Source organism: Doryrhamphus excisus, chromosome 4 (genome assembly GCF_030265055.1).
Source record: "Doryrhamphus excisus isolate RoL2022-K1 chromosome 4, RoL_Dexc_1.0, whole genome shotgun sequence".
Taxonomy (NCBI): domain Eukaryota; kingdom Metazoa; phylum Chordata; class Actinopteri; order Syngnathiformes; family Syngnathidae; genus Doryrhamphus; species Doryrhamphus excisus.
The window spans coordinates 5,238,125-5,259,755 of NC_080469.1; the positions used below are offsets into that span (position 1 = coordinate 5,238,125).

A 21,631-nucleotide genomic window follows, 5' to 3' on the forward strand; every position below is an offset into this window, starting at 1 on the left:
ACCAGGGTTCAATTCCACCCTCTGCCATCTCTGTGTGGAGTTTGCATCTTGTCCCCGTGCATGCGTGGGTTTTCTCCGGGTACTCCGGTTTTCTCCCACATTCCAAAAACACGCTAGGTTAATTGGCGACTCCAAATTGTCCATAGGTATGAATGTGAGTGTGAATGGTTGTTTGTCTATATGTGCCCTGTGATTGGCTGGCGACCAGTCCAGGGTGTACTGTAAAGACAGCTGGGATAGGCTCCAGCACCCCATGACCCTCGTGAGGAAAAGCGGTAGAAAATGAATGAATGAATGGTCATATATTAGCATGCTAATGGTAAAAATAACATGATGTGTTTAGTATATAACAAACAACAATTAATGAAAGTGACGTCACTTAATTACAGCGTCACATAACAGAGAGCAAAGCCAGCTTGTGCATTACATTGTCAGTATCCACAGCTTATCAGCATTGTCAGTAAAGCCTGTGGGCAGAATATGGCATGTAAAAGACTCCTTTTCTCTCCTGCTTTCCTTTGATGGATATACAACATCAGATGCACATTTCCCCCTCTTTATCTCCCACCCAGCATTGTGACACACACTAAGAGGTGGCTCATGATGCAAACCATATTTACCGCAAGACAGTCCCCTTCTTACATTGACATGGCTGCTTGGGACTGGACATTGTGTTGCAACCTAAAATCAAGTCCCGAATTTAGGCTTCCGGGATTTTCAAGTATTTGCAAGCCACTCTGCCCTAAATATCCATACATCAGGCCACTAATCCTCGCTTAAATATGAAAGAAAAGGAAGGATTATGATTATGTTGAATATGCTAACCATTTTGACAGAAATGCCCATGGTAAGATGAAATACATTCTTGTGTCAAATTTGAAGGAGTTACAATAATTGTCGATACATACGAAAAGCCCCTCTTAAAGAGGACCTATGATGCTTTTTCCACTTTTCTGACCTATAAATGTAGTTAGAATGTTGTATTCTCATGTTAAACGATACCAAAGTTTCAGATAATGAGGTTTGTGCATTTGGAAGTGAGCCCTAAAAAAGGTTTGGGATGACTCTGAACGCTTGGCTTCAGCGAGTTTTTTCTAACACTGGCTCATTGTGAGGTCACAGGTAGTTGGACTTCCTTATATGGGCATGCCGGGGTATGCCTGCCCTCCTCCCCGCTCTGCTGAACTCTTTTGTGGAAGATTTCACTGTGTTAGCATTGTGTTTATTTTGTGTAAGTAAGCGATTGTCATGTAGCATTGTAGAGCGTGCATAAGGGACGTCTTACCTGTATGTATGCAAATTAGCTCACCGATGTCTGGAACATTGGTAGTCCCACAAAAGGTGTAATGACCACATTTCCGCTACCAATGTTGTGCCAAGATTGTCTGCAACCTCACGTCCAGCTTCTGAACTCTACAAAGTGTGTCCGAAAATGAGTGCTCCTCCTCGGGCAGGCATGGTGAATGCAGCGCCCTTACGTCCCAGTTCTCCTGAGCTCCACCGCACCAGCAGTGCCTACGTTACCTACGTCGATCTTGAGCTACCAGTAGCTCCTAACTACTTTTCATGCATTCATTTATTATCAACTCCTATACCGACAAAATTAGAAAGTGGGGTTCAACAGTAGTCCAGAAGTAGTCGCAAGAAGTAGCTTGGGAGAGTGACCAAGTGGAGTGGGCGTGCCCGGAGGCACAAATTAAAACAAATTAAAACAGACAGTTTTGGAAAAACAAGGTAATACAGCTGAATAGGTGCAGATTCTGAAAGATCTAGAAAGTTTTCTGTGTGTGTTATTGTGTGTAGCTGCTCTATGGGAGTACATAACTCAATAAAAAGGGCTGAAAATGAGCATAATAGGTCCCCTTTAATATTATTTCATCAAATTATTGGGCACTGATTGTGTAAATTAACAGTAATTACAGGTGAATCAATTATTTTTTGCAGTTTCAATGTACTGTATAACAGTAGAACCCTCCCCTTCTCTCTTCAACTGCCATTGTTCACTCGCTGCTCATTCTAAATGTAAGCCTAACACACTTACAAAAACATTTAAAGTATTAAATATATAGGTACTCACCAGTATTGAACGATGATGTAAGATGATCGATTTGGATTCACTGTGTTGTTTTTAACCCCGATCGTCAGGCTAGCAATAGAGCCCAGCAGGCGAGACAAGGTGTTTGTTCGAGCCCATTCATCCATCCCTCCACAACCAAGGTTGAGTCACTGGGGCAGCATTCTAAGCATGGCATTCCAGATTTTCTTCTCCCGGCTCCTCCCGGAGGATCCCATGGCCGGATATGACCTGAAAAATCTCAGTAGGGTACACATATTATAAATGAAAGGACATTTAATGTTGCTGCATATATTGTTTTTCACACCACACAGAGAACTGGGGGGCCCGCAAAAAGTGCTTGGTTTTGGGAGATTTTGTACTTGCACAATATTGAGATTTAAACCCTGCCTCTCTGGCTCCAAATGTTTGTTGACGATATATTGTACTGTTTTGATGCTACACACATTTGTTAGTAAACCAACAAAGAATGGTGTCATTACTATCAACTCAGGATGCAGACAATTGAATTTCTCTCAAAATAAATCTGCAGTCCTCTTTTGCTTCACCGGTTCCTCCATGTGATTCCTTTCATTATCTTTTCTCTGAGCATGTACGAGTCAAGTAGGATTACACCTTCCTGCTGCACTGACGGCATTTATTGAGGTCAAGTAAGTTTTCTCCTCTTGTCAGAGGTTTTGAAATGCACTCCTGCACAGTTGAAAGTGCAACGAAGATCATACGTCCTCCTTCTTCCTCTTAATGTCTGTGCACTGCAGTGCAGTTTCATCAAGAAACCAGCAGATAGCTGTCCCCCAGACTATGAATCAAATATTCAGCTGCAAACAAACAAAAGAATATGAGTGTTTCTTTGGGTAAACAGTCTGTAAAGGCTTTAAATAAGGCTTCAAGTGTGTTTTTGTCAGAATGATGACAAACTTTTTAAGAAAATACTAATCTTAACCAAATGAATGCAGGACTGGATTGATAGTGGAAATGTGGTCATTACACCTTTTGTGGGACTACCAGTGTTCCAGACATCGGTGAGCTAATTTGCATACATACAGGTAAGACGTCCCTTATGCACGCTCTACAATGCTACGCCGCGCACCCACGCCTCTGTCCCTCCCACCGGCGCAAGTGGCAAAGAGGCGAGAGAAGCTGAGTGTAATCTTAACCAAATGAACGCAGGACTGGCCTCAGGAGCTCAGGAGAACTGAGACGTAAGGGCGCTGCATTCACCACGCCTGCCAGAGGAGCAGCACTCATTGTCGGAGACACTTTGTAGAGTTCAGAAGCTGGACGTGAGGTTGTAGACAAACTTGGCCCAACATTGGTAGTGGAAATGTGGTCATTACACCTTTTGTGGGACTACCAATGTTCCAGACATCGGTGAGCTAATTTGCATACATACAGGTAAGACGTCCCTTATGCACGCTCTACAATGCTACATGACAACCGCTTACTTACACAAAATAAACACAATGCTAACACGGTGAAATCACTATGTCCACTAAGTCCTCAATTACGGTCCACTAATTTATTATTATCATTATTATTATTTTAAAAGGGATTGTTTAAGTAGATGTCGACATACGTATATGGTCGACCACTTTTCCACGCCAGCGGGGTGTGGCCAACGCACTCTGCAATTTTTGTGAGCAGCGCAATCAAGTGCAACGCCGCGCACCCACGCCTCTGTCCCTCCCACCGGCGCAAGTGGCAAAGAGGTGAGAGAAGCCGAGTGTAATCTTAACCAAATGAACGCAGGACTGGCCTGCGCATTAAATGCCAGCGTCATGCACCACGTACACCACCTCGTGGGACACGTCATCTGTTCCTGACAGTTACATTAAACACAGCATCACGCTATTCCAGGCATATTGCTTGTTTTCCACCAGCACTCCTGCATGTTGCCACTTTGGGAACATGGGTTCCAGTACAGGGGTACTCACACTTTTTCAGCCTGCGAGATACCTTCACAGTTTCACAGGTAATCAAATTATCATTCACATATAATTCACAATTGAATTCAATATGGCAATAATGATAATTACACATAATAGCTACGTAGCGTTCATTAGATATAAATTTCATGTATTATGTCGTTAGCGAACTGCAAATGCTCGCATTCATCAACCATTAGATGAGAAAATGAAAATGACAATGCATCTGAACATATTAAATGTTTCTGCAATAGGCACATTTTGTAATTATTCATCAAATAATAGGATGAAATGTTGAAAACACATTGGCAGCATGGATCAGATGGGATGAGTTGTTATCTCCCAACCTGGAGGTTGCGGGTTCCATCCTCCAGCTTCCCTTGATCATGTCCAAGTATCCAAGAGCGAATCAGGAGAGGAGTTTAATGTCAGCTGACTAGTCATATGACTACAAAGATCTACAAAGTGAAGTTCAGGGGACCCAAACTATGTTTGCTATCCACCGGTAGCTCCCGATTCACGTAATGGGCACCCCTACTCTAGTAGAGTATAAAGAGAGAAGAGTATAAAATATTGTATTGTTAGCGCTGTGACATTGTGTCAGGATGACAAATCGGGCCTTTTATTGGGGTCTAAAAAAAGCGCTGTGTACCATACAGCAAGACGTGGCTCGGCAACCCTTCTCTCTTGACCTGCCTCTAACTAACAGGCTCCACTGTCCTTTATTACCTAACCACTGAATCACAGCTCAGGACCATTCACAATACACACAACATAGCTTATGAACACGGACGAATTAAAATAAAAATACAAAGACAAATTCTAAATCATTTTCTCATTACGGCTCTGGCATAAATGAGCAAGCAATGGTTAGTTTCAGTTTTGATTTCAGCTACTGCCTATGGCAGGGGTCTCAAACACGCGGCCCGCGGGCCAAATGTGGCCCGCAGGACACTAGTTTGAGGCCCCCGCCTTGATATGAAAGTTTAAGTTTGATATGGATGCTGTATGGTATCATGTACCCGGAAAAAATTATTACGTTTGATTAATGTTCATGTTAAAGGTTAAATAACTGTTAATAGTTATCCTCCCTATCCGTGTGGAAGTGGTAAGTTTTTGGCTATTTAAGTATAAAGGAAATAACTTGAAGGCTACCGTTTAGGTCGCTAGCTCTCTAGTTTGCGAGTTAGCATGTGTCTCAAGACCCTGCAGTTGCGCAATATGTTGTAAATAAAAAGAGTATAAATGTGACTATAGTCGTGTTTTGTCATGTCTACAGGGCTCTAATAATGCTTTGTTAATTTTAATCTGAAAATAATAATTTGTCTACCCACCAACTATATGTGGTTTCTTAAGTTTTTATTATTTGCCGTTTTATTATTATTATTATATTTATGTATTTATTACTGATTGATTGATTTTCTTTATTCTTAATTTGTTTATTTTTCATCTTATTTTGTGTAGAAAAATAAAAAGTAAGATATTTAGTGGAATGTTTTATCAGAGCTTTTCTTGTAGAAAATTGGAACCAAAGTGAAGTTTTTTAAATTTTTTTGTTTTTAATAAATGCATTTTTTTTTTTTGGAAAACCTGATGCGGCCCAGTCTCACCCAGACGCAAGCTCCAGTGGCCCCCAAGTAAATTGAGTTTGAGACCCCTGGCCCTAGGGGGTGTTGAAATTAGGTTCCACTATATAAACAAATCTGGTTTAAGATAAATACAAGCCCATATAAGGTTAATTCATATCAAAAAAGGATGCAGCCTTGATGGATTTTCTGCAGTTTGAATATGAGAAAAAAAATGTGAGGATTTACCATTATGAGCATGTGTGTCTTTATTTACAAAAGTAATAGATGTAATTCCACTGAGTATTTAAACAGGCCAATCACAGAGCAGTTGTATATACACTTGACAAAGCTTGAAAAAGAGCTGCTGATTACAAAAAGATAGAGTCACATATGTTTCGGAGGAAATGTGCAGTAAGTAAAGTCGAGGTAGAATCAGCACACACTGTTTGATTGGCAGCCTGTGACACACATTTTTGCACAAGCCGTCAAAGAGTTGTAACGGTTGATCACTTCTCATCTCAAAAGAACGATAGAGATACTTGTTGACTACCAGTGTGAAGCAGCCTCTGGAACACATTATCCTTTAAAGTGTTTTTAAAGTTTTCTTGCTGTATCATCAAGGTTAGCAAGCCGGCTGCAGTGTGAATAAACAACAGTCGTGAAAATAACTCATTCAAGTGCATGACTGTGTGAAACATGGAACACTTATGGTAATAGCTACGGTACCGTTCACTATTCAGAGTCTAAAAATATCTGTTTCAGGCAACATATCGTTTTCTTTATAAGAATAAAAACTGAGGTTTTCACGAGAATAATATCTTCAACCCAAGTTGTCACCTGTCAATTATTTATCCCCACATTGTGAACATTTGTTTTGTTTCGGTGACAGGACTACTTTAAAACTATGACTTGTGTGTGATCTGATGCAAATGATACGTAAGTGTACAGCAAAATACAACATTAATATGCAGTGAGGTTCAAATTCTGACTCAAATTCTTCTTAACCCCATTTATTAATTTTTTTCATGAAAACTATATTATTTATTTAATGTATTTATTTGGATTTTCTTGTTTATTTACTTCATTATGACTTTTGGAGACCTGCTGGAAATGTGTATTTAGCTGTACTACTATGATGTAAAAGTGCTCCTTATTTTCTCTTCGCTGATCGGCCGCCCTTGTAAAAAGGTGGCAGCGACAAGCACCAGGTCATGTATACTCCTTCCATGGTTAGGCAGTGCACCTCACAGTCCACCTGTCTGTTTCACAAAAATAGTGTTGTAAGACGTACAATACAGTCAAAACACAAGAATGCATGGTGTATAATAAAAGGGTAGGCTAAGCTAACATAGCCTACTCCGTATATCGGAAAATGTTAAAATTCTGACTCAAATTCTTCTTAATCCCATTTATTTTTTTTTTTAATGAAAACCATGTTATTTATTTAATGTATTTATTTGGATTTTATTATCTTCTCTTCTTATTCCGGCTGTCTCGCCTTGTTTGTTTACTTTATTATGACTTTTGGAGACCTGCTGGAAATGTGTATTTAGCTGTACTACTATGATGTAAAAGTGCTCCTTATTTTCTCTTAGCTGATCGGCCTCCCTTGTAAAAAGATGGCAGCGACAAGCACCAGCTCACGTATACTCCTTCCACGGCGAGGCAGTGCACCTCACCAGTCTGTTTCACAAAAATAGTGACGTACAATACAGTCAAAACACAAGAATGCATGGTGTATAATAAAAGGGTAGGCTAAGCTAACATAGCCTACTCCGTGTATCAGAAAATGTTCAAATTGAGCGCTTTTTACTTAAGAAAATGTAAAAAAAAAAAAAAAGTGATTGGACAGCTCATACAGAATCACATTCATATACAGAATCAATACATACATTTAAAAATAAATAAATTTTTAACGATGGTGTCACCTCCCCTGCCTCCCCTGATATGGTTAGCATAAGATGCTAAAATGCATTGTCCTCGAGGGCAATCGCTCTTTTTTTGTAGTATACACAAATTGTCTGGCTTCCATTGTCTTTATCTGGATGTGTCCATGATATATGGTGTGATAACCCAACAACAAATGCACAAAAGCAGTGTCAACTTGGATATTTCAGTTCTCTACCATTTTGTTTCTAAAAATAGCTAACAACTGAGTCCCTCTCTCTCTCACACACACACACACACACACACTAAAGTGATCAGAGAGCTTCCAACAGTGACCCCCATTCTGTCAGAATGTTTCTTATCTACATGCCCGCTGCGTTCACACCACAATCCACGAGGTACACGAGAACAAGTGCGAGGCCACCATGTTGCACTCTGTGAGTCAGTATATGCTGGCAAAACCTTCCTTAAACCCTGAGGGCTTCGTGCACACCCACCGCTGACAGACGGCGGTTGATGTTGCGATATCGACAACGAAGAAGGTCGCGATAAGTGGAGCGCAGGTCTCGGTTGAAGAAGGCATAGATGAAGGGGTTCATTAGGGAGTTGGCGTAACCTAACCACAGCAGCGTGCGCTCCAGCCAGATGGGCACGCAGCTGCACTCGACCCCACAGATAAAGGGCCTGGCGGTGGACAGGATGAAAAACGGCAGCCAGCACACAGCAAAGACCCCCACGATAACCCCCAATGTCGTGGCTGCTTTCTGCTCTCGTTTGAAAATGGAGATGTTTCTGCGTTCACGGTTCAGCAGTCGGGACAATGCGGCGCACTCCTCCGCCACACCAGGAGGCTTTAGGCCCTGCATTCGTAGCGCCTCATTAGCCACTGTTTCGAGGCGCTCACGGCGGGAAAGGTCAGTGAAGCGGTGCTTGGCCCCACTCTTGCGGGCCGCCCGGAAGATTTTGTAGTACATGACCAGCATGACCAGCATAGGGATGTAGAAGGCTACGGCTGTGGAATAGATGGTGTAGCCAAAGTCTTGGCTGATGAGGCACACGCCGGCTGTGTGGACATTTTTGGCCCAGCCGCAGAATGGGGGCAAAGTGATGGAGGCAGACACCAGCCACACGCCCAAGATCATCTTTGCCATCAGCTGACCATTCTGTCGGGCCGGGTAGGTAAGAGGCCGTGTGATCCCGAGATACCTATGGGTGGGACACAAAAACAGCATTAAAAATTGGTGACTCTCAAAGCTACTGTTTTGTACCCTTGACCAGTGGAAACGACACCAGGGTCCGTTTTCTATACCGCTTGTTAGGGAATGACAATGTTAGGCCAATTGCATAATAAGTCATTATTACTATTAACTGTAACGTTAATGGTGTCCATTCATTCATTTTCTACCGCTTTTCCTCACGAGGGTCGCGGGGATGCTGGAGCCTATCCCAGCTGTCTTCGGGCGTGAGGCGGGGTACATCCTGGACTGGTGGCCAGCCAATCACAGGGCACATATAGACAAACAACCATTCACACTCACATTCATAACTATGGACAATTTGGAGTCGCCAATTAACCTAGCATGTTTTTGGAATGTGGGAGGAAACCGGAGTACCCGGAGAAAGCCCACGCATGCACGGGGAGAACATGCAAACTCCACACAGAGATAGCCGAGAGTGGAATTGAACCCTGGTCTCCTAGCTGTGAGGTCTGCACGCTAACCACTAGATCGCCGTGCCGCCCCGTTAATGGCGTTTTCATTCATTCTTTCATTTTCTACCGCTTTTCCTCACGAGGGTCGCGGGGATGCTGTAGCCTATCCCAGCTGTCTTCAGGCGTGAGGCGGGGTACACCCTGGACTGGTCGCCAGCCAATCACGGGGCACATATAGACAAACAACCATTCACACTCACATTCATACCTATGGACAATTTGGAGTCGCCAATTAACCTAGCATGTTTTTGGAATGTGGGAGGAAACCGGAGTACCCGGAGAAAACCCACGCATGCACGGGGAGAACATGCAAACTCCACACAGAGATAGCCGAGAGTGGAATTGAACCCTGGTCTCCTAGCTGTGAGGTCTGCGCGCTAACCACTAGACCGCCGTGCCGCCCCGTTAATGGTGTTTTCATTCATTCTTTCATTTTCTACCGCTTTTCCTCACGAGGGTCGCGGGGGTGCTGGAGCCTATCCCAGCTGTCTTCGGGCGTGAGGCGGGGTACACCCTGGACTGGTCGCCAGCCAATCACGGGGCACATACAGACAAACAACCATTCACACTCACATTCATACCTATGGACAATTTGGAGTCGCCAATTAACCTAGCATGTTTTTGGAATGTGGGAGGAAACCGGAGTACCTGGAGAAAACCCATGCATGCACGGGGAGAACATGCAAACTCCACACAGAGATAGCCGAGGGTGGAATTGAACCCTGGTCTCCTAGCTGTTAGGTCTGCGCGCTAACCACTAGACCACCGTGCCGCCCCGTTAATGGTGTTTTAATGATTGAAATTGTAATTTTATTAGATTACGCTGTTATTTCTAATGCCATTATTCCCAACACTAATCGCGGGTGAGCTATACTAGGGGCGGGAGGCGGGGTACACCATAGATTAGTAAACAGGCCAGTAGTGGAGCCTTAGTTATAGACTCATTGATTCATTCCACAATGTCCAACTCTAACCAAAATGGACGCTAACCAAATCATTCATTTATTCATTCATTTTCTATAGCTTATCCTCACGAGGGTCGCGGGGCGGTGCTGGAGCCTATCCCAGCTGTCTTCGGGCGAGAGGCGGCGTTTGGTCCAGGGCGGCACAGCGGTCTAGTGGTTAGCGCGCAGACCTCACAGCTAGGAGACCAGGGTTCAATTCCACCCTCGGCCATCTCTGTGTGGAGTTTGCATGTTCTCCCCGTGCATGCGTGGGTTTTCTCCGGGTACTCCGGTTTCCTCCCACATTCCAAAAACATGCTAGGTTAATGGTGACTCCAAATTGTCCATAGGTATGAATGTGAGTGTGAATGGTTGTTTGTCTATATGTGCCCTGTGATTGGCTGGCGACCAGTCCAGGGTGTACCCCGCCTTTCACCCAAAGACAGCTGGGATAGGCTCCAGCACCTCCTGCGACCCTCGTGAGGAAAAAGCGGTAGAAAATTAATGAATGAATGTTTGGTCCAGAGACTGGAACTGGAGGTAGCAGAGATGAGGATGCTGAGGTTCTCATTGGGTGTGACCAGGATGGATAGGATCAGGAACGAGTTCATCGGAGGTACATTACATATGAGAGGCCAGACTGACATGGTTTGTCATGTCCAGAGGAGAGTGATGGAACAAGTTGTATTAATTTATTTAAACAGTTTTGTACCTTCATGTAGTAGTGTTTCTCTTAGTTGTACTGCTTCCAGTAGTGTATGTTTATGTTTATTTTATTATTCATATCATATTTCAGCTTCTATGTGTGGCCATTTTTGATCTGTGCAGGGCCTTCAGAATCAAGAGTGCTGGCCCATTTCATTTCAAAACTATTATCAATGGGGATGTTTTTGCCTCATGAAGCCAACTAGCCGGCCCACAATAGCGCCACAATTTTTCCATCTTCTGATTTGTTGATGAAGGCAAAACTGAACAAGAAGCCAAGTGAGGCCCCCAAAGGCTGATGGCGAGGCAGAAATGGACAGCTCTGCTGAGTTTGTATTATTTTAAGTCAGGGTGATTGGCAGTATACATTAAGGTTATCATTATTTTTCAAACGATACTTAACCTCACAAAAAAAAAATTACGGCCAGCAAAGTCGCCACTGAAGGCCCAGGTACACATGGTACATTCAGGTAGAGCATCTGTCTATGACTATGTATCTATGGTTATTCTGACAGTGTAGTACTTTATCTAGAACACTCTCACTTTGCCCTAAGCTCCTTGATAGCTAACTTGCTCACTACATTAGTGTCAACATCAAGTGGGTCAAATCAATCTGCCACATTTTGTTCTTTAAAAAGCTGAAATTTCAGGTGATGTCAAACATGTGTCATGTCCCTTCAAAGAAAGACATTACAATAAGAGGTCGTATAAACCATAATTGCCAGGAGGTGACTGACTTTAAAGGAACGTTGCAGCAAAAGAGGGAGCCATCAATCAAACAAAGCAGCAAGAGTGCAAAAAATAAAGAAAATGTGGTGTTGGAAAGAAGAGCTGTTTTTCTCACAAAATGCAAAGGTTGTGTATGTTGCAGTGTAGTATTTTGGCAGTATGCCGTAAGCGTTCTGCATTCAGCATCAAATGCGTCATTAATTAAAGCTGTATATTTCAGTCTCTAGGCTGTTTTGTCTGGTTTCTGCTCTGGTTTATCAGAAGATAAAACGCTTTAAGGAGCACAAGCCAATCCTCGCCCATGTCCACAAGAGATGCTATCGGCAGTGTGGAAATCAAATTTAGCTCGGTCAGCCTGGTCAGCTTCACCACTTGCAAAATTGCAGACACTTTAAAAAAGGAGGTATTGAATATATTACATATACCTGCCAATGCACCCTTATGGAAAAAAATATATTGCAGTATATTGGCAAATATAATGCAATGTATTAGGAAATATATGTCCATATATGGGATCTTATGTTTATATTTTCCAATATAGTGCAATATATGCATAGATCATATATGTGTATATATTGATACATATAAAAAATATCCAAAAATGGACTATATTTTTACATATATAAAATTGCATATAATTTGGGATATATAAACTCATATATTATATATTTGGATTTAATATATTTCAATATATTGAAAGCGGCAATCATTTGTATATTCTGCAATATATTGCCATATATTACATGAATATATAATATATTGTATAATATATGTACAAAAATATATTATTCCATGTATTTATAATATATAATGTATTGGAAAATATAATGGAAAAATAATATATGATAATATAATACAATATATTTAAAGTAATATATTGATAAATATATTTTCTTTTCGTAAGGGCAACTACATTTGATCTAACTGTAAATTATTTCAGAGTTTTTTTAGGATGATGCAAGTTGTAAAATGTGCTAAGTAATTCAAATAAACTGAACAATGGCAATTTTATTGGATTATGGAAAACAGCACTAATCCATCTTGTCTGTTTAATATGCCAGCCTTAAAACATTAGATGCAGTCCAGCACATTAAATATATGACAGCTGAAAGCACCCAATTTAATTTACCCATGCATGTCTCACAGCTGATGTAAAATGATCACTTTAAAAAAAAATGCACCAAAAACGGCAAAGTAACTTAACCACAACTTAACCAGCATGCCTTGCAGCAGGAATATACCGTGTGTTTTTTTTTTACATAGGTATTCAGCATAGATATTTATTTGTATGTAGGCACTTCATGTGTCTTCACGTGTTGTGTTGTTTAGATGGCTTTTTAGATAACTATTTTAGTGACTAGGTGCTAGCTACACTTATTTTATTTGTAAATGTCCTGTGGGCCGTATTAAGACGCTTGGCAGGCCTGATGTGGCCCGCAGGCCGCAGTTTGCCCACCCTTGGTATAGACAGATTCTGGACAGAGAATCCTTTATTATCTATATTATATATTTTATTATGTGTGTGGGTGGATTATTTGTCCAAAGAACACACAGAACGATGAACAACTTGTATCGGTCTCCTTTGTTCACCGAATAAGCACAGTGGGCCGTAAGCTAGGTCATGATCTGTACTCTGTTTTGGTCTGCAGCCCTTTGCTGGACTCCGCCCCACTTGCCTGGACTTCACACCTGCAACTAATCAGTCATTAGATCTTCTTAAGCCAAGCCACCTTGATATATGCATATATATATATGCACGGTTTGTTTGCTCCTGACATTTTTGCTTTGTGGTTTTGTATTCCTTGCTGCGTACTTTTCCTGTAAGTAACTGAGATATCTAGTATTTCCTTGTTTGTTACTTTGCACCTTTTGTTTGTAATTGTAGCTTCCCAGTGACCTTCTGTCACCGCCGTATGTTGTTGTACTTTGTTTTTCCTGCTTTCCGCCTTTTGTTATCATTAAATACTATTTTCACCATTTTTGCCTTTGTCTCTGCTGCAGTGTTCACAAAACCTGGCACACGTGCCAGCCACTGTAACATGCTAACAAGTATCAAGAGCATAGGCATCCCGTCAGCCACCAGTTCCAGCCGCAACGAAATCACCATCGCTCACTTGTGAGGAAGACACCAAGCCAAATAGAGTTTGCTCAAAGAGTTGACACTAGACACCAGACCCTAATGAAGATCCAGAAGTATGGGTGCCCAAAGGGTGGCCCAGGGGCTATGCGTAGCCTATGGCTCATTTTTCATTCACCCTAGGCACATTGCAGAAACAAAATTAAACAACAAAACCCAATAAAAATGGTACAAACAGAGCAAAAGGTTGAATTGGAGAAAGCTGAAAAGCTACCAATAACAATTAATAACAAAAAGCTTTAGCTTAAGACTTGTCTAGCTAAGTTAAACACGTATAGCTTTTTAAATTCTAAAAACAAAAAATATATAAATTTTTACTGTACAGTGTTACCTCGCCCTCACTTACCTCACCTTTTGCTGACTTGTTGATCTTAGTGCAAATTTAGTGCTTTTTGCAGCATATGAATGCTGAGTCTAGCCCTATGAGAAGAACTGCATTGTGGGACAAAACAACACAATGTTGACGAAACATTCCGTGCCCAAAAGTCAGAGGTGGATGCTAACCATCGCACAAAAGGACTTCTGGACAACTTCTGCAACAAGAGGAGTTCTGCAACAATATGTTATAACCAGGATACAAAAATGCTACAGTACAGCGGCACCATGATGGAAAGGAACTGTGAAATACGAGTGAGTTACTTAATAATTTCTTGTGTCCAACCTGATCATTAAAAATCAAACAAACAAAGGAAGAAATGTGAGAAAATATTAATGCATGTCTGAAAAAAGCGTATAAAGTGTAGGGTGAGGGGTTTTGCAGCCGTGTAATAAACTCTGTATATCCAAATATCACAGGAGGTGAGTGTGTCAGGGGGAGGGGTTATTTCTTAGGTAGGTTCATGGCCGAGACCAAGGATTATGGGCTCAAAAAGGTTGGTGGCCATTGCAATAAACACACAATTACCTTCCATCCATCCATTTTCTATGCTCCTTATTAAGCTACCTATGGACAATTTGGAGTCACCGATTAACCTAGCATGCATGTTTTTGGAATGTGGGAGGAAATCTAATTACCCGGAGAAAACCCACGCACGCACAGGGAGAACATGCAAACTCCACACAGAGATGCCAAGCGGAGAATCGAACACAATTAACTTGTCCTCTAAAAAGATTTCTCTCTTCACAGGAAAGAGCAAGATGGCTCAGCTCATCTCACCTAACATTCAATGCACTTCCAAGTCTCCTTTGAAGACTACTTAAACTTATCAGAGGGATCAGTGAGCAATGTCAAATAGAAACATGACAGATCCCAAGATGGGAAGATCTTATGCAGTGGGAATTCCTGGAGATTTATAATGGATTCCAAGTAAATCAATATTTCTCTTTGCATGCATTATTCAGTAATGATGGTGGTTATTTAGTGTTTGTGTGTCTGTGGGCATCTCTAAGACCATCTATGACTCATCTTTACCCAACTGTTTTCAGAAGCACCGAAAATGTCAAACATTTGTTTTGTTTATGAAGGCATACAATCAGCAGTGACTTGTATGGTTTCCATATAAATGCTAAAGATGTTGTCAAACAACTTAATGTGCTGTGTTATGTGTTTATACTGTAATGACTATAAAAGAGGAGGAAATGATAATGTAGTCATCATCCTCACCAAACCGAGTGTCCCAAGGTGAACCCACAGTGCTTGGAAAAATCCTCCTTATATATCACACTGTCCTCCCACAAGGCAAGGGAAAGACGAAGAAAAAGTAACACATAATGAATGTTTATAAATTTTCAACAACAATTTGCAAAAAGGCGGCACGGTGGTTGAGTGGTTAGTGCGCAGACCTCACAGCTAGGAGACCAGGGTTCAATTCCACCCTCGGGCGTCTTTGTGTGGAGTTTGCATGTTCTCCCCGTGCATGCGTGGGTTTTCTCCGGGTACTCCGGTTTCCTCCCACATTCCAAAAACATGCTAGGTTAATTGGAGACTCCAAATTGTCCATAGGTATGAATGTGAGTGTGAATGGTTGTTTGTCTATATGTGCCCTGTGATTGGCTGGCGACCAGTCCAGGGTGTACCCCGCCTCTCGCCCAAAGACAACTGGGATAGGCTTCAGCACCCCCTGCGACCCTCGTGAGGAAAAAGCGGTAGAAAATGAATGAATGAATTTGCAGAAAGGCGGCACGGCGGTCGAGTGGTTAGCGCGCAGACCTCACAGCTGGGAGACCAGGGTTCAAGTCCACCCTCGGCCATCTCTGTGTGGAGTTTGCATGTTCTCCCCGTGCATGCGTGGGTTTTCTCCGGGTACTCCGGTTTCCTCCCACATTCCAAAAACATGCTAGGTTAATTGGCGTTAATTGGCGACTCCAAATGAATGTGAGTGTGAATGGTTGTTTGTCTATATGTGCCCTGTGGTTGGCTGGTGATGTGCTCGTTGGTCATACCACAATTTCTGTTTCTTCTGGGCCTCCTAGGTTCTCTCTGTCTTCCCCTTGATACCTGGCCAAGCTGTCCCTCATGTGGAGCATGTATTGCACTCCCAGCTCACTTGTCTGGGTTGTTGCGGCTTCCGAGGTCTGAGTAGATCTCGTGGGCCTTGAACATCCCAGCCATACAAAGTTCAAAAGGCCAAAATCCTGTTGAGGATTGGGGGAACTTCACGGGAAGTCTCAACCAAACTTTTGTACCATTCTTTGGTTCAATGTTTCCAACCGTCCATTCATTTGAGGAGGTAATGGTGTGGTCTTGATGGAGGTGATTCCTAGCTGTTTATGGAACAACTGCATCAGTTAAGAAGGGAAATTGGTCCCCTGGTTAGTCCGCATCGCATCCGGGAAGTGGTGCATGCAGAAAGTGGGAAGTCTTCGGGAAATCTGGTGTCATAATCGCACACAACCAATGGACCCACAATGTTATCATATCATATCCTATCATATCCATACAAACAGATTTTAGTACATGTTTTGATTGTGCTGCGTGCTTTGAATGTGGTGGCAAAAAAAATATTATTTCAAATACAGCAGCTTGCAATTTAAAAAGCTGTTAACAATGTCATAGAATGATTAATGGATTATTTTGTTGAGGAAGTGAGTGAGTCTGATGACATGGTACATATATTGCTCAAGGGCATGACAACAAGGATGGAACATCTGCAGTGTTTCCCATACTTCAATTTATTTCTGACGGCCTGTCACAAATAAATTTGGACTGCCACAGATACATTTTATGCTATCTTTTCTTTCTTTTTATTAAGATTGTTGTGAGTGATCGTATCCCAACTTGACGTTTTCTGATTCGAACCTCTGTACGGTTGATGGCATCATAATTTAACGCTACACAACTGACTTGGATGCGCATTATAACACATCTGTTGATCAGTATAGTGAGATATTAGATATACAATGACGTGTACATTATTTTCAAAATCAGCACCTATCTGAATGGAACCCAGGAAACAACATGAATGCTTTTTTTTCATGGCACGCAAATTCGACAAAATAAAATCAACTTCAACGTTCTGTTGTCAAATAAGGTAAAAATAAATGAGAGAATAATATCCACAAACCAAAAACCTGTTTCACCCGTTTACATACAAACACTGAGTCGGTCTATTTGAAAATCCCAAATGCAAATGAGATGATGTCATCATATACCCACATGTCAATAATACACAATGCTGCAACCAGTTAAAAAAGTACATGATTTTTTTAATATATATCATATTCATTGCTGCACCCTGTCACAGACTAACAGTGTGGTCAAACTAATGGAGAATTCCATTACTTCCACTGGGCTACCAGCTAGGTCACTGTGAACGGTATTATTTTTTGAAACACTGTAACCGGCCATAGTGGGCAACAGCCGTCTGTCTCCTGGGCTATCTCTCAAACCTTTTATGTCTGAGAGGGAATACACGGTGAAATATTTACCGAGCTGTGGTTGGGTTTGGGTGGCAGAGTGGTAAATTTAGAATACTAAAAAGAGGAACAGGACAGTGGGGAAGTCAATTTACTTTTTGCCACAGAAACTTTCCACTCATTCACTCATCCTTTCATTTTTTCCGACTTCCAAGGCCATTGACGGAGTTCTAAGGAGGTAAGGTTGTGAAAAAAAGTGAAGTGGGACACATTTTAGAGCGAGAGCTCACGCTTAGTTTTTTTTTTAAATATTATTTGAGACTGCTGAAAAGGAAATAATACAAAAACTCCCCATTGTTCGCAGAATGCTGATTTCTGTCACATATTTTTTTGTTAGAAGATTCTTATGATAGCTGTGTTCAAAGTTTTATTCGATGCTTGACTAAGTCCCAATGTAATATTGCCCTTAAAATAAATTTGTCAACTTCCTGTACTGTGCATATATTGTAAACTTAAGAGCCCTTGGGTATCACCGCAGCTCTTCTGTTCAGTCTAATAATGAAATACACCACATCCATATCACATGTAACTATCTACCCAATAACAAATCATATAAATTTTAAGAATGGGAGAAAAAAAAAACGTCAATGACAACCACTTGTTTACTGGAAAGAAGAAGTGCAGATTTTTTATGGCCGTTGCTGTGCAGCTCACCACCTGTCCTGTCAACTATCCTATCAGCCTTTTTACTGGCTCCCACAGCAATAGAGATGATAGGCAACTATTAGTGTCACAGTGATAAATACGTTCTAAGCGCCTGTGTGCCCATCGCTGTCAGAGCAGGGTGTCCTTGGAAAACAAAGCAAACACTTTCGCATCTCAGCCTGCACAGAATAGCGTCAAATGCAAAAAATAATGTACAGGGAAAACTGAAATGCTATAAATGAACACAAAGTGGTTGAAGTTAAGAAGGTCAGGATGATAAAGGTATGCCTCCATTTAAGCCAACTGTTCCATATTTTGAGTCAAAAATTCCAGAAACAGTGACAGGTGATATCATGCGGCATCAGTTTGAAACAAGAAACAATTGTTAAAACAAAGTTATTCCTGTATGAGCAAAGATCCAACACAGCAACAAGTCATAGTATTTTTGGGCGTTTTGGATGCATTCCTGATAAAAATTTTAAAGGGGATCTATTATGCTTTTTTCCTCTTTTCTGACCAATAAATGTTCTTAAACGATGCCAACATGTCACATAATGTGTATGTGCATTTAGAAATCAGTCTTGAATGGCTCTGCGTACTGTTTTAGATTTTTTTTTTAACACTGAGTTCTACTGACGGGCGGCACGGTGGTCGAGTGGTTAGCGCGCAGACCTCACAGCTAAGAGACCAGGGTTCAATTGCACCCTCGGCCATCTCTGTGTGGAGTTTGCATGTTCTCCCCGTGCATGCGTGGGTTTTCTCCGGGTACTCCGGTTTCCTCCCACATTCCAAAAACATGCTAGGTTAATTGGCGACTCTAAATTGTCCATGGGTATGAATGTGAGTGTGAATGGTTGTTTGTCTATATGTGCCCTGTGGTTGGCTGGCCACCAATCCAGTGTGTACCCCGCCTCTCGCCCGAAGACAGCTGGGATAGGCTCCATCACCCCCCGCGACCCTCATGAGGAAAAAGCGGTAGAAAATGAATGAATGAATGAGTTCTACTGACATCACTGCAACCCAGACGTCCATATATGGACATGCACAGTTGAGTAATGGCTACCATGAAATTGTTTTTATCTGGTGTGAGGCAAAGCTAATTTTGTTTAGCTTAGGCAAGCATCAGGCAGAAGTGACTGGAGTTTCTGATTCCTGGCTAGCAAAAGTCAAAATATGGAATTGCGACAAAAAAAAAAATAGTAAGCAATTTATTCCAAACCATTTAATTTGTTTAAGAACCCGACCTTGAAAAGCCAAAAAAAATGTATTTCAATGTCATTTTCAAGGTATGTCATGATCTCTTGATGGCAAAGGCAAAAAAACTTTCTCTCTTTAAATGCAGTCAGATTGTTGAGCTGCATAAGCAAGGCCTCTTGTAGTGTGTAGGTTGACTGCTCCTATTAAACTTCTTAAAAGATGCTGAGGGTTGTGGGGCAAAAAAGTCAAGGGTTAGACCCAAAAAATCTCCCAATAGAAAGTTATCAAATCCAACCCGATTCCAATATTGCAGCTTTGAATATTGGTCAATATGTTATACATTTGTTTGCATGAAATGTTAGGAAAGGCTTGATCAAGTGATATTACTCAATTAGAGAATAATAGTCAGCAACAGTAGCTATGACAAAACGTCTACAATGTATAGTTTTTATCAAAAATAGCCACGTGTAGCAAGGCTCAATGAACCTGTTACAGCCAATGACTTGCAAAAATCCTTCTTCAAATGTGCGTCGAGGTTGGTCAGATTAGATCAGACTGTGCAACCACCGGAAACTTGTGCATGACAAGTTCTGAGGTTTTTTTCAGACTTTAACGAAAAACAAAGCCACACACTGACCATGTACCGTTCTGAATGCTGAAGTGCTTTTTCCTTTAGTGAAACAATGGAGCATTTTGATGCTCTACTTAGAACAGCGTTAATAACCAACAATGTAAAATTCTAATGTCTTGCTGTTTTTCAACTCAGGAGTGTCAATGCAAATTGTGATAAATAATGGACCTTTAAAAGCAGAGTGTTAAAGGTAGGACAAAATGCTAAATGTTCAGTTGGTGGTTTCAAAATGTTGATTGTCTCATCTAATTTGTAGAAAAAAAAATTAGCATTAACTGAGTTGCGTGCATTTATTCACATTTCCCTTTTCAGGTCCCACTTTGCATGCCCTGGGTCTAATTTGAATAAGTCTTGCAGTGGACAAGGTTTTACAAGTGATTCAGATTTTCCAAAATAAAACCAAGTGAAACGTTTTTTTATGAGATTTCATATTGTATCTACAGTATATAGTACATTTCAGACGAATGTTGAGATCCTTCCGTTTTAATGTAGGCTGTAAAGCCTTACTTTTTTTGACTATTACAGCGATAAAACCCTAAAATAAAACTAAAAAAATGCCAACAGTGTTCAATGTACATAACTGACCAGTCTATTAGCCAAGCTACAGCAATTCTTGTATCAGCTCTCATGAGAAAGTATATTTATCTGGCAGAGTAACGATGCTATGCTCGTCTCTATATCTCAATCACAATGACTCAAGCCACTCCCACGGGACATACGGAAGAGTGCATACTGCTAGTTTTCAATTTCGCTATGAAGACTCAACAACATGCTGTTTTGCTGTCAGCATTTTTTAAGTCATGTGCTGGAAGACACAGCCATCCCAATGAGGGCGAACATTGTAAGTGTTGTTGCTGTTTCTATGCTGCTGGTGTTAAGGGAAGTAATGTTATCTAATTTTTCCTGTGTGAAATCAATGTACTTTCGAAATACATTCCGGTAATGTTTTAAATCATCAAAATAAAGATAAAAGATAAAACATTGTTAGATTGGTTTTATAGTTGAAATAGGTGCCTCCTATAATGTGCCCCGGTTTCTCTTATTAGAACACAGAAAAATGAAAGAATTGTGTTAATGACTGACATGAGGATTGGGATTGAAGGGCAAAATTCCCGAAAAAGTGCACAGTATGCATGTAAATTTTATACCAATTTGAAAAGGAAAGTTTAATAAAATAAGGTAGAAGTATAAAAATACTGTATATGTACATCTGTGTAATACTTCCTTTTATAGTCAGTATAGTTACTCCAGACTCCATTCACTGTGCAATATCTGATCAACCTCCATGTGCAATATTAAGGGCTTTAAATGCAATATATATATATAAGTTCTATGTGAAGTATTTCCATAATGCCTCATATTAACTCTCTAACAGGATCTCAGTGTATAGACTGGTTATATATCTCATCTCGTTTCATATTATCTACATACTGTATTGTATATAACTGTTGATTTTTGTTAATACTTGGGTTGTTTATATTGTTTATTTTTCTATATTGTGTATTTTGTACTGCTTAACTGATTCTGTACTCTTGCTGCTGTGCAATACAAATTTCCCCACTGAGGGACGAATAAAGGCATATCTTAATCTTAATCTTAATCTCTTAATACAACCAGTGATAA

General features: G+C 41.0%; 1 protein-coding gene across 1 annotated transcript in view; it reads right to left on the bottom strand.

Moving 5' to 3' along the window:
* Positions 1–5,832: 5,832 nt before the first annotated feature.
* htr7c (5-hydroxytryptamine (serotonin) receptor 7c) overlaps positions 5,833–21,631 on the bottom strand; it is a 34,195-nt gene continuing 18,396 nt past the window's right edge. The window contains exon 2 of the mRNA XM_058071399.1: positions 5,833–8,660. Within this exon, the coding sequence (XP_057927382.1) occupies positions 7,922–8,660 (739 nt within the window). The 3' untranslated portion in view covers positions 5,833–7,921. The remainder of the gene's footprint in view (positions 8,661–21,631) is intronic.